At 32.6% G+C, this 14,722-nt stretch overlaps 1 protein-coding gene across 3 annotated transcripts in view; it reads right to left on the bottom strand.

Annotated features, from left to right (window-relative positions):
* The window catches only part of CDKL2 (cyclin dependent kinase like 2), a 44,338-nt gene that overhangs the window by 14,461 nt on the left and 15,155 nt on the right, over positions 1-14,722 (bottom strand). For all 3 annotated transcript variants that reach the window (XM_074273534.1, XM_074273535.1, XM_074273536.1), the window contains exons 4-7: positions 12,952-13,064; positions 11,469-11,608; positions 9,354-9,442; positions 445-574 (exon numbers count right to left, since the gene is read on the bottom strand). In XM_074273534.1, the coding sequence (XP_074129635.1) occupies positions 445-574; positions 9,354-9,442; positions 11,469-11,608; positions 12,952-13,064 (472 nt within the window). The remainder of the gene's footprint in view (positions 1-444; positions 575-9,353; positions 9,443-11,468; positions 11,609-12,951; positions 13,065-14,722) is intronic.

Here is a 14,722-nt window from a genome sequence, read left to right as displayed (position 1 = left end):
AAAATGCAGTGAGGGAGTAGGGAGAATACCAAGAAATGACAGAGACACAAAAAACATCAGCCCTCCCTCACTTAAATCTAATTCACTTGGATGTCATGGCATCGCCTCCTTGATGTCATGATCCTATCTAAGAACAATGGACAAACAAGAAGAAAAGAAGAGAAAAGAAAGTATAAAAATTCAAATTCAAGCTAAGATATTAAATTTTCTATTTGAAAACTACAAATTTCTCTTAAGTTTTTAATAATTAAATGTAGATGTATTGATCAACCTGCCATCTGGGGGGAAGGTGTGGAAGGAAGGGAAAAATTAGAACAAAAGGTTTGGCAATTGTCAATGTTATAAAATTACCCATGAATATATCTGGTAAATAAAAACTATTAAAATATTAATAATTAAATGTAGAAGTACATTTTAAAAATTGAAAGTATGATATATGCTAACCTTTATAACAAGTGTTTTTCTTTCTTTACTTGAAGAATCAGATTTTTCCTTTTTACTAACTTTAGATAATTTTAATGAAGAAAGTTCTCTGGCATCTTTCTGTATCTTTAATTTTAACTCCTGAGAAAATCTGTAAGATAAAACATATTTGCTAATAAAAGATAACTCCATGATAAACACATAAATAAATACAGGAATGACTAGACTTTCAAGAAATTTAATTTAATCAAGCTAAAAATGATAGCTAATTATGACCTAGATGAACACCATTATATTGAGAAGCAATTGAAAAAGGATCATATATAATTCAGTTACTGATAAAACATACTGCTGATACATAATATATGACATTAATAATAGCATTGAAAAATAATTTCAATTCTATAATTAAATTCTATAATCTATTTCTAGAATTAGATAGAACCTAATTAAATATTTTGGTTTTTACCCCCAGAATAATGTCAGAAGAGGATATAAAACAAATGAAATTTGAATAGTCTTTTTTCCAGTCATTTATAATAAATATTTTTGTCATCCATTTCTAAAACAATAATATAACTTTGTGGTAAGGCACAGAAAAATATAGTTCTAGTGCAATGAATCATGTTTTCAATCAGCTAACATTCACTGACTATTTACCATATGTTCCTGCCCTCAAAGAGAAAAAATACATATACATATACGTACATATATATTCATATGCATAGTATATACACAGATAAATATTACATATATAAACATATTTAATCAACAAACTTTGATCAAAATCAACTCATTCCTGGAATAGAATATAATAATCTCTGAGGAATAAAAATGGTGACTACCTAAAAGACAGCATACAAACATATAACAAGTATAAATATCCTACAGCATCTTACAAATGGTGATATTATTGGGCTTTCATTGCAAAATTTTCTTTCCTTTAAGTAATTTAAGCATAACATTGTGTGATCCTGATTATAGTACTCAAATTCTTTCTGACTGCTGAGCATCTTTTATCTTTGACCTATAACCTCCAGATTTTGATTATAATATTCTTGGCTCCCTTCAATCTGGAGTTCTTTTCAGAAGGTCATTGTGGATTTTTCCTATTTTCATTGCACCCTCTGGTTCTGATAGATCTGGGCAGTTTTTTTTATGATTTCTTAAAATGTGACATCCGAGTATTTGAGCATGGTTTTCAGAGAGACCAATGATTCCTAAACTCTCTCTCCTTAAAACTGTTTTTAGTCGATTGTTTTTGATAGTAGATACTTTACCTTTTGTTTTTATTTTTTTAATATTTTAGTTCATTTCGATATTTTTTTGCCTCCTCGAGTCATTAAGTTTTATTTGCTCCATCCTATTATTTTCAGGGATTCTACTCCTTTGGTAAGGTATTCTACCTTCCATCAAAAACCATTCTCCTTCCAAATCTTTTCTCAAGAGCTTTTATTTCTCTTTAAAGCTTCATTTTTTAATCTTTTATTTAATTTTTTCTAGCCATTTTTGGATTCCCTATGCCCAAGCTGTTTTGTTCCCTTGAGGTTTTGCTTATACTTGATTTGGAGTTACTTTCTTTCTCTGGGTTTCGGTATCTCCTTACGCACATTATTTCATTATGTTCACTGTATTCCAGGTTTTCATTTGTTTACTTACGTCTTTGGATTCTGTTTGTCATATAGGACTTTGTACCAGAGTCATTCTCCATGGAGAAATGGAAAAGGTGGTCAGACCTTATTTGGTTCTGTTCCAGAATTCTGGGTCTCCTACTGTCTTCCCTCTTGCCTGGTGGATCTGCACTCAGAGCATGGGCAGGTTCTGCCCTCTAGAGTATACAATCAGAAAACTATGGGTTTTAGGTTTCCCTGGAACATCTCTAGTGATATGCAACAGGCCACTGACCTGTTTATATGACCTCTTCTTGGCTTCTCTAGTGAATCCCTTCTAGCATCCATATGCTTCTGGCTTTGGGAGGGGGGGGGAAAGAGGAGGGAAGGGGAAGGAAATATAGTCCTGCATAGAACTTACTGTTCCTTTGGATTCAAATATCTTTCAATTTCTTGATCATTATTCAAGCTGCTGTTATTTTAAGATCTTTCTTGGGAATATGTGAGGAAGAGCTAGGTTCCTCTATAATTTTTCACATCACCAACTTAACTAGAAGTACTTGTTAGTTTTTTCAAAGAACCAGACTATCATTTTATTTACCACTTTTATAGTTTCCATTTTCCAATTAATCTATTCTTTCTCAGAATTCTTATTTTGTAGATACTTTGAAAAAAATTTTTACAAGTCTTTTATCTTCTCATCTCCCACTACCAATCAATTAAACAATAAGAAAGAAAGAAAAAGATAAATTCTGTAACAGATACATTCAAGCAAAACAAATTCCCACTTTTCCCATGTTCAACTGTGCCTATAAGTCCATTATCTCTTTGACATGAGGTGTGTAGCATGCTTTACATTCAGTATTTTGAAATCATGGTTACTCATTGCATTGCAAGGAGTTCTAAAGTCTTTCAAAATTAAAAAAAAAAAGTTCTCATTTCACTCTATATCAGTTCATAGGAATCTCCCCAATTTTTTTTGAAACTATCCATTTCATCATTTCTTAGGGAATGATAATATTCCATTATAATCACATACTATAATTTACTTAGCAATTTCCTAATTTCCCCCTTAATTTCCAGGTTTTTTTGCTTTTTGCTATTATAAAAAGAGCTAATATAAATATTTCAGTACACATGAGTCTTTTTTCTCTTCTTTTTGTTCTACTTGAGGCATGTGCTTAAGTATGCACAATGTAGTGATTTTAGGGGCATAAATTGTTTTCTAGATATTTCATAAATATACCTATTTTCCTGTAGCCCTTCCAACAACAGTCATTTTAGTTTTATCATCTTTGTTAATCTGATGGAACTCGGGGTAACTTTAATTTGTCTTTTTCCATTACTTATTTGGAATATTTTTTTAAAATTTGATTGTTAATAGTTTAGATTTTTCCTTTGAAAACTATCTGTTCATATTTGCTAAGTTTATACTACTTATCTATATGGGAATAGTTCTTAGTTTTATAAGTTTGAATCAGATCTTTATATATCTTGGATATGAGACGTTTATGCAAAATCTCTGTTATTTCTGAACCAAATCATTTAAAAGACTTTTGCTTTATAATATAATCTGAAATCTCGTATAGCTAAAAACAAAACAAAACAAAACCAAAAATACTTTTTTCTACTTTTTTTTATTGAGATTCTTGACTTTTGTTCCTCCATGTGATTTCATCATTATTTTTCCTAGCTCAACAAAATACTCTTTTAATAGTGTGATTGGTGCAACAATGAATAACTAAGTTACTCTAGGTAGTAATTTTTTTTATTATATTGAGAGGGCCCATCAATCAGGAATTAATATTTCTCCAATATTTAAATCTATATTTCTATAAAAGAGTATTCTGTAGCTGAATTAATATAGTCCCTGGATATGTCTTGATAGAGACTCACAATCCATAGCTATTTTGAATGAAATTTCTCTATTTCTTCCTGTGGGTTTTCATTGGTAGCATATAACTGCTGATGATTTATGTGGATTTATCTTATATTCTGCAACTTTGATTAATGTATTAAGCAATTTTAATTGATTTTTAAAGATCTCTAAGTAAATCACATCATCTGCAAAAAAATCAATAATTTTATTTTCTCTTAGCTAAAGCTTATCCCCTCCATTTCTCTTCCTTGATTTGCTGCTAGCACTTTTAGCACTATGGAAAGCAGTAGTATTAATATGGGCATCTTTGTTTTATCCTGACCATATTAAAAAAGGCCTCAATTTAATAATGGTACATATACTGTATACTATACTGAGGAAAATTCCATTTATTCTAATGTTTACTATTTCTTTAAGAGTAGCAGTACTGGATTTTTTTCCAAGAGATTTTTTTTTTAGCATCTATTGATACAAGGTTATGGTTTTTATTATTTATGTTATCAATGTGTTTTATTATGTTTGTAAAATTTCTTATGTTACTAATTTAAATTCATTGTGGCCGTAGTGTGTAATCTAATATTCTATTGCAGCCTATTTGCTGATAATTTATTTAAAGTTTTGCATCAATATTCATATGGTTGTAAACCTATAGTGTTCTTAATTTGCTTTATCTCCTTCTGGTTTAAATACAGAAAAAGAACTTAAAGAAAAAGATTGCAAACATGTTATATAATATTGAAATTAATTGTTTTGTGAATATTTGATATATTTTACTTACAAATCCATCAAGTCCTAAAATTGCTTTTTTTTTTTTAACTTTGAAAATTCATTTATGGTTTATATGATTTTTTCCTTGTTAATGAGTTACTTAATAAATTATTTCTCCATTTGATAATCTACATGTGTTATTTTTATAATATTCAACCTTTAACTCTAAGTTAATATTTTTCTTATCTGAACAAAATAATTTTGATAATTTCCTTTGTTTCTTTTTCATTTGTTGTGAATTTAACTTTTTCATTTTTATATGAACTTTGCTCTTTTTTTTGCTCTCAATTTCATTACTCTGTCCTTTGATTTTTAAGAATTTCTATTTTATTGTTTGATTGGGGGAGGTTCATCTGTGATAATGTACTCAATGAATCAGTTTCTTTTTTTTCTCTTTTCCTAATGAAAGTATTTAGACATATAAATTGTTCTCTAAAGACTACTTAAGCAATATTATATAAAGTCTAGTATATTGTCTAATTATTGTCATTTTCTCTGATAATGTTTTCCTTTGTTATTTTTAATTCATCAATTCTTTAGGATTGCTAGCCTCCAATTGATTTTTAATTCTTTTTTTTAAAGGACCTTTATTGAATACAATTTTATTGTATTATGATCAGTAAAGGATATGTTTATAATTTCTTCTTTTCTGCATCTGTTTGTGAGGTTTTTATGACTCTAATAAATTGTCCATTTTGTAAAAGTGTCATGCACAGTATATATATTATATATGCTGTCTTTTCTTTTTACATATAAAATGATAATAAAAGAGAGGAGTTTACCTATGTCATTTTCTGGCTAGTAGTATAATATTTCTCCTCCATTGCCCCTTTTCTTTTACTTTTGATCCTAGGTTTTTACCCTTTGTTCCCCTCTTTTTAATCTCCATCCATGTTCATCTTTCTGATGACAGGAATTGTTTTGTTAATGACGACTCCTTTATAATGCCTTTTCTCTAAAATCCCACTTTCTCCCTTTCCCATCTTCCTGTCCTTTTCTATTTCTCTTTTTGAGTTCAATGTGTTTTTATACCATGATCTTTATAAGGAAGGAAGGAGTGGTGTTCTGTTTGTTCAACATTCCTTTGATTAATTTCAATGAAAGTAAAGTTCATGGGATGTTTATTTCCTCTCCCCTTCTTTCATGTTTGAATATTCTTCATCTAATTCATTTGTATTATGTAATATTTATTTCCTTCCCCTTTTTCTTCTTTTCCTCTCCAGTATAATTCCTTATCTCTTCATTTATGTCTTCTTCTAAGACTAACAAAATATAATAAAACCACCTCAAGTCCTCTATAAGTCTTGTTTAATTTTGCTATGTTCTTTGAAAGATATTATGATTATGAGAAGACATTGTTTATTATTCCCCATTAGCATGTAAATGAGTCATCTCCACAAAGTCTCTTCTAATTGTTCAAATGTGAATACCTTTCTAAGTTTATCATGGCTCCTGCATTTTTACTTCAAAATTTCCACTTCTGACCTTTTTTTTATCAGGAATGCTTAGAAATACTGTTTCATTACAGGTCCATTTTTATCCTTATGTACTCAGTCTTAGCCAATATATATTTTGGTATTATAAGCTCTTTGCTTCTTCTTTAAGTGATAACTGCCAAATCATGTGTGATCCTGACTATGGCTCATTAAAACGTGAATACTTTCATTTGGGCTCCTTAGAGTATTTATTTTCTTTAACATAGAATCTCTGGATTTTATATTTTTTGTACAAGTTTTTATTTGGGGTTTCTTTCAAGATATAGCCAATGGATTCTTTCTATTTTCAATTTGCCTTCTGTTCTAAAACATCTGGTAAGTTTTCATTTATGATTTCTTGTAGAATCATTTATAAGGTTTTTTTGGGTCATTATTTTCAGACAGGTTTATATTTCAGACAGATTCTTAAATGACTTGCTTTCCAGGTCAGTTGTTTACAATTATATTCCTTATATTTTGTTTTGGTTTTCTGAATTTGTTTACTGTTTCTAATCTCTTTGAGTGATTTTCTCATTAGTCTACTGTAATATTTAGAGCATTCAGTTTATGGGTAAAATTTACCACATCTTTCCTAAAGCATTTTATTCTTCTTGCTTTTATTTTTTCCCTCCCTCCAGCTATTCTATTTTATATCTCATATTGTATCTTTGATGTACTATTATAATTCTTGTGGTTAAGATTTTTCCCCTTACAGCCTAAGGCTCTACTTGTGACATTTAATCTCTTCTTTGGGGTTCACTGTTGGGCATTTCTCAATTTATAGTATTTCTTCACCATAATTGTTGTTCTCTCTTGTTTTTTTATATCCCTAACCTCAGTATCTGGATTGGGGCTTTCAGCAGGACTCCTATGGATAGGTCCTACATCATCCTGATTCTGATCCTATCCTAAGAATAGTCTCCACTTTCCACAGCAATTATTTGGCCTTAACTCCTGCTGTAATTCAGGCTTCTGCTACCTGAATGCTAACTTGGCATATTTAAGCCTAAATATTGCTTAAGGTATTTCTTTTTATTTTGGCAGGATTCTAATGTATTTTTCTTCAGCTGCCATAGTACTATGAGTCTATATTCTGAAGCTACTCTTGGACTTGTCACGGAGTTCGAGTTCACCCTACACTGTTCTCTGCATAAGGTTTTTTTTTTCCCCACAGATTGGAGTATGCTTTGTGCTGCATCTTTCATACACTCTGTCTTGCCAACATTCAGGATTTCTGTAGAATTATAGAAATGCTTTTGTAAAGTCCTGACAAGGTGAACTTTGGAGCTAATTCTCTTTATTTTTTAAGTATTTGTAAAACTTTAATATTACATTTTACAGAGATCAGGGAGTTTTTAGATCCTAAAATCACAATACCTTCCCTCAAAGTCCCTCAACTAATTGATGAGATTTTTTTCTTATTCTTGTTTTGGATTCCTAATTCCTAATTTTTTAAAAAAATGCATATTGTCCTTTCTTTTTTGTATTCTCTTAATATATATTGGAGATGAATGAGTCTAGAAGCAATTAGAGACTAATTATTTAAGTACTGATTAAGTAAGTCAAATAAAACTTCCAAGTTTCCAAACTGTAAAAGAGTTTAAAAGGATGGCAGTGTCCAAAAGAAATAGAGAGAAAATGATGAATTCAGTTTTGACATGTTGAATTTTGAGGTAATGCTGGGTTATCCCAAGTAGAAATATCTGCTGTCAATTGGAGAGGCAGAACTAGCATTCAGGAAAAACATTAGTCTAAATGCTTAGATTTATAGGGAAGTCATCCAGTATAACAATTTCATTTTCCAGCAGAAAACATATCATTGTTCTACAGAAAGAAAGTAATGTGCCCAAAGTCAGAACTCATATTACCTGACTCTGAATCCAAACTTCTTTCCAATATACTTATTTGAATGTGTTGGTTGGAATGTTTAACTTTTTCTTATTATCCAGTAACTAAGAAATTCTGCTTCAATATAGGCATCTAATAATCACAGTAGCCTGTCAATGATAGAAGAGCCATAAAAGAAAGAAAGCAGGAACACAGTGAAAGTATTTCAAGGGGAAAGAAAAAAAGACAGGATACTGTCACAAATATTTGTCTATGGATTCAACAATTTGTGCTTATGCCACCTGCAATAATTTATGTTTATGCAACACTTATATGTGGTGTCTATGAAATAAGATTTTAAGTGATACTAAGAAGTCTCTTCTATATCTGTCTCAAATGCTTGTTTCCAGTGTCTTTTTGTTAAAAAAAAAAAAAAAAAAAAAAAAAAAAAAAACAATAAAAAAAGAAACAAACAAAAACCCACTATCTCCTCAATCAATCAACATGCACTTATTCATCTACAACCACTGTGCAACACACCAGGAATACAAATAACATGAATAAAATAATCTCTTTCCTCAAGAGTTTACATCCTATTGGGAGAGAAAATAGTCATGTGTCTAAGAAAGTGAACTCAAAAGGATCTGTGATCTCATCAGTTTCACTTTCTTCCCCATATCATGAGGAAACCAGGGAAGCATTCTGACTGGCCATCTCACAGCAATCTTCATCTAGACCTAAACCTACATAATATACTTTCCCATTTGTTGTATTGCTAAATGCGTATCACAGATTAACTTCATGCACAAAAATATATTCCTATGTTAAAAACAAGAAGATCCTGATCTATTTTATGCTGAAAAAAAAACCCCAGAAATCTCATGTTATTTACACATTTACCAAGTTATCAGGAGTAGTTCTCTCAGATACTCAAGACCCTTGACTGTCTCTTCCATGGGTTTTTATAAATGTTGCCTTTAAAAACGGTGTCCTTCTCTTTTGGACACTCCTTCACTCCCTGATATACATGTGCCACAAAGGTGCCCTAATCTCATCTGGGCTGCTTAACCATAGAATCCCTAGACTACAGACCCCAGGTGAGTGTCCAGTACATCCTTGAAGCTCCCTCCCCTTCTCCTGATTTTAGAATCAATTCCTCTTGTTCTCCATCCCTGACTTAACTCCCCATGACTAGGGAAACAGGTCTTTATATTCACTAGATACTTTGGGATCCACTGCTATGAAAACAGAATAAATCCCCCACCTCTACAACCATGAGAAATAATCTCAAACAATCTGCCTGATAACCAAAACTATGGCCTTGTTTGTACCACAGCATGTTTTAATAATGAAAAAAGCACAGTGTCTCACCTCTCAGCAAACCCATCCTGGTTAAAGAAGTCATGGTGCAAGAGCTCATCACAGAAGGGTCTTTTGTCAGGATCAATCTGTAAACATTTCTGAAACACCAAAAAAAGTTTTTATTCAAAACAACAACAACAAAAAAAGTTTATGGTAAGAAGGGTTTCCTACACTCCGTGGCCAAAGATACTTGTCCCCAAGACAAGTATCACGTCATAGATCTGTTCCCTCATTACATTATTTAATTGATTAAGTAAGTAAGTAAGTAAGTATAGGATATCCCTTTTCTGCCATATTTGTGTTTATCAGTAAAGGAAATGCATGAGGGCTCTTAATATCCTAACATATCCAATTTTAAATAACAAGAGTAATTGTAAAGATGAAACAATTCTTAGAAGGCTAAAACCTATAAAAGCTATGCCAAAAGACAATATTTCCAGAGGAATAACAAAGATCAGAGCTGAAGGAAGAGCAATAGATTGAGATATATAGCCCAACCTTCCCTTTTTCCCTTCTCAAGTCAATCAATTAAACTCTTACTAGATAACAGGTTTTATTTCCCAAAATTTCCAGAGGCATCATTATATTGAAAAGAAGTCTGAAAAATATAGAGACCCATGGCTCACAAGTAAGTTTTAATTAATTCTGATTAATAATTACCATCTAACATTAACAATTAATAACTGGTTAATAATGTTTCAGTTTCCCTGGAACATGTATTCTCAGGACAGGGCAGGTGCACATCACACAAATGTTTGATCTCTTTTAAGCACCTGACATATTTACTATCCTTGAATCTATACTATGCAAGTTATCACGCACACACGCACACACACACACACGCACACACGCACACACACACACACATACATACATCATACACAGCTCACAAGACAAAACATTGTGTGCTGAACTGGAAAGAGTTCTAGCCTTGAAATCAAATCAAATGCTGGTGCCTGAGGCTCCTCTTTGCTACTTAATTAATAGGAAACAAAGGCTCTCCACAGAGTAACAAATGCTTAATACATGTTTATTGGTTTAAGTATTTCAATACTGAGTCACAGTATTCTCTTCTGTAAAATGAGGATTATAATATCCATGTTCCCTACCTGCACTTTATAAACTGCGCAAAGCTGTCTCTCAATGATACATAAGCAGCCTGCCTGACTGGGAAGGCATTCTATCCGACATTATCCCTAGCATTTTTCTCTCAAACATAATTGATTCACAGAATATAGAACTCTTTAAAGAGAAAATAAGAAGGAATAAATGATAGATCTGTCATGAGAATCCATTTCTTTTCTTCAGACAAAATTACACAGGCCACACAGATTTGCACATGCTATTTTTGTACTTTCCAGAAACAGATTCAATTCTGTACGATGATTTTCCCTTCATGTTATATCTGTATGATGGGTACCATCATCATGTTACATCTAGGGTCTTTTTACACAGATTTCTCCCTCAGGAAGCCGGGAATTGCCAAACAAATCATACTCATGGCTCAGTGGGCCCCAAATTTTCTTCCTAGACAAATTCTTAACAAAGAAAGTGCAAAATTGACTTCCTGGAAATGAGCTTGAACCTGAGAGATTTTCTCTTATGTCCATGTTTTGTACACATTTCACTTTTGAGACTGAGTTCTATAATTGAATAATAATCCATTGAGTCAAAGAGAACTGCCTTTGGTCAGATTCCAAAGGTACCCCCTTCTCCTGATATTTCCAGATTTGGTAAACAAGTGCATTAGTCACCTCACCAAATGCCATCCACAGTTTTATGATTTTCAGTCAAATCCCCTTGCTCTTTCTAAGGTAAGAGACCTTTTCCCATCCATTTTCTGTTGTGCTTCCAACCCCTTCTAAGTGAAATTAAGCTTTTGGTGGGCCTCTGTGCACCTGGAATGGCAGGGGGAGGACCAGGGAACCATTGATATTAACAATTCACAGTTATGTGTCATTTGGAGATTTCCCAAACAACTAAACTCTGGGTAGGGCCCAGCTTCTAAGAACACTTCCCCATGAGGAGATTGTTTTGAAAACCAAGGCCCAGGGGAGGAAAAAAGATCCTTCTAGATCTATTCCAACCATTTAGTAAGATTTAACAAAGCAGGTTGGCCCTTACCTTTGCTATATCAATCACCACTATGGGGAGCTTTGGGAAGCGGCTTTCAAGAGACTGAGTTACTTCAGGTTCAGGCAATTTCACCTTGGCAAGGAGCTGGTTCTTATAGAATAATTCCTGATGTCTTGGAATTAAATTCCCTGAAAGCAAAAACAGTACCCAGTAACTACACAGAGTAATACTGTCTAACATTATATAGAGGCTTAAGGTTTGCAAAGCACTTTACAAAATTACCTAGCTCAAACCTCCCAACAACCTTGAGAAATAAGTGCTATCATTACTATATACTTATTTTTATTTTACAGATAGAAAAATCTGGCACAAAGAGGTTAACCTGGCCAGAGTTTAAACAAGTAATACCTAGGGCCACATGTGAACCCTAGCCCAACACTCTATCCATTAAGTCAGTGTAGAAATGGGGAGGGAACAGAGAGTACACAAATGACTGAAAAATATAGTTTTGCAAAATTGGGGCTCTAAAATCATATAGAATCAACAAATGTTATGCATATGTTCCATGTCAGATAACAAGTATGCTAAAAGTAAGTCTTTTTTAGTTGTTTTTCAGTTGTGTCTGATTCTTTGTGACTCCATTTGGGGTTTTATGGCAAAGTTACTGGTTTGCCCCTTCCTTCTCTATCTCATTCTACAGATAAGGAAACTGAAGCAAATAGGATTAAGTGATTTGCCCAGAGTCACACAACTAGTGAGTATCTGAGGCCAGATTTGAACTCTAGAGGTTTAGCCCTTCTACCTCCAGGGCCACACTACCCACTAAGTCAAACTACCTATCTGTCCAAAAAATATGTCCTACTCTTCCATTATTAAGAATTTTAGAAGCACATGAGAAATTATCATCAGATTCAGGACCCAAGTTCAAGCTCTGTCTTTGGGTAACTCACAAGCTCTTGGTATCCAAGGCAACTCTCTAATACTCTATGTTGTATAACTGCTGCCAAAGCATTGGTAAAGGACTTTCCTCATTAGGATTTCCTTACTCAGTGATATCACAAGTCAAAAAAAAAAAAGTTATTCCCACTGACTTTATATAACAGTATATCTAAGATCATATTTCCACATCACGAAGAATATCAATATGAAAAACATGAAACACTAAAATATTCTTACACTATTGGATTTCTATCTTAGACATGAGATATCTAACACTGATTCCCAAAGCAAACTAGGTTACTCATCAAAATTACTCTTTTCCAAAATCTAGATTCAAAAAAATGTATTAAGAATCTGAATGTCAATCTTTGAAATTGTCCTGATTACAAAAGAACCCATCATTTTGTATAGTTATTCTTTTTTCACACAAAGAGGAGACAGGGAAATGTTAGTTAAATCTAAAATGGATTTAACTAGGTTATTTTATATCAAGTGGAGCAAAAATCAACCTGGGAAAGATATCAATTGTTGACTAAACTCGAATTTCACACTGTATCTCTGGTAAAATTTAAACTGCAAGTAGAAGTCTTACCCAAACATTTCACGATATGATACAGTTGATCAATATCAGAATCCCCAGGAAAAATGGGTTGCCCTGTGAACATTTCAATCAACAAACAGCCAATGGCCCATATATCAACAGCCCTGAAAGAAATGGGAAAATGTTGTGTAAGATGCTCAAGAATCTACAATTTATTCAATGAAATAATCACAGAAACTTAATATGTATTGCCTATTATTTTGTATTTGTGGTACTGAGAATTGTAAATAAATATGTCAAAATGCTCATGAAAATAATTTTTTATCCAAATCCCACTTAACTCACAGGTTAAACTCCTGGCAAGCTTAACCAACTGATTACTGCCAAAGAGTCAGAAATAAATTTTTAAAAGTCCTAAAATATTTATCGCAAAATCCATGGATCTTATTTTATACGAGGATCCCTTTGGCCCTTCGAAGCATTTTTTTACATTACATATAATTCTACCTTTAGTTTTTAACTTAGGATCCACCAGTTCCCAAATGCTCAATGTCAATGGAAACTGTGAACTTAGATGGGAAAAAATTACATCTCTATTTTCATTAATATTTCTACCTGAAATTTACTATTTTCTTCTACTATTTAAAAATATTATTTTGATAAGGCTTCACTAGGGTCTATGACCCAAAAGAACTTATGAACCTCTACTCTAACAATATGTCATTAAATGCAGAGAAGAGCCCATTTCAGTGTTGGAGGAAGTTAAAGTGATAGAGAGAAAAGAGTATGAAGTATGAAAAGCAAACATAAAAAAAAATCTATCAACATGGCTCTTTTCAACAATGAGGTGATTCAATGCAATTCCAATAGACTTGTGATGGAAAGAGAACTATAGACATTGAATGTGGATCAAAGAGTAGTATTTTCACATATTTTGTTTTTGTTTTTGTTGTTTGCTTGCTTGTTTGTTTTTTTCTTTCTCATTTTTTGATCTGATTTTTCTTGTGCAGCAGAATACATGTGAAAATATGTTTAGAAGAATTGCAATATAGGTTACATAGATTAAATATTGGATTACTTGCTGTCTATGAGAAGAAGTAGGGAGAAGGAAGAATAAAAATTTGGAATACAAAATTTTGCAAAGATGAATATTGAAGGCTATCTTTGCATGTATTTGGAAAAATAAAATCCATTTAAAAATCCATCCAAAAATGGTTAAAATGAACATATATTGATCTCTAAGAGGAATATCATTGGTTATATGGGAAAAGTAGTTGTGTGAAATCTCTTTATCTTTAGATAGTGGTAGAAAATTGATTGTTTTATTATAATACCTTGTGACAATAACATTTTCCTTGTTCTCTTGAGAAAACTCTGATCATAATCACATCATGCATTATCTTATAACTAATGATAATTCCATGAGAGTGATCAGAAGAACTCCCTTGATCTCCTGCCTGGTACTTTTTGGAGCTACCCCATGGAGCAGGCCTGAAGGGGAAAGGCCTTGGCTCCTGATAACACACAAGCTCTGACTCCCTGCTGAGATCAATTGCAGTGAGACCCTCCTGACTGTGGGAATCTGCCTCAAACAGGGTGGGAAACTGCATCGTGAGGTGGCACTTACTCAGGAAACTTTAAGGGGAGAGATTCCCCCCTTCACACTCTCTCTCTTCCTCTCTTTGCATTGTGTTCCTTGGGGCCCACAGAGATTAAAGACATTCCTAAAATTTATGGTCTGAGGTGGGAGCATAATGAACCAGAGAACACAAGAAATGCCTGATTCCTTCTTTTAAGATCATGCATTCAAGCTGCATGAATC

This window comes from Sminthopsis crassicaudata, chromosome 6, assembly GCF_048593235.1.
Source record: "Sminthopsis crassicaudata isolate SCR6 chromosome 6, ASM4859323v1, whole genome shotgun sequence".
Taxonomy (NCBI): Eukaryota; Metazoa; Chordata; class Mammalia; order Dasyuromorphia; family Dasyuridae; genus Sminthopsis; species Sminthopsis crassicaudata.
This window is presented reverse-complemented; position numbering and strand designations above follow the sequence as displayed.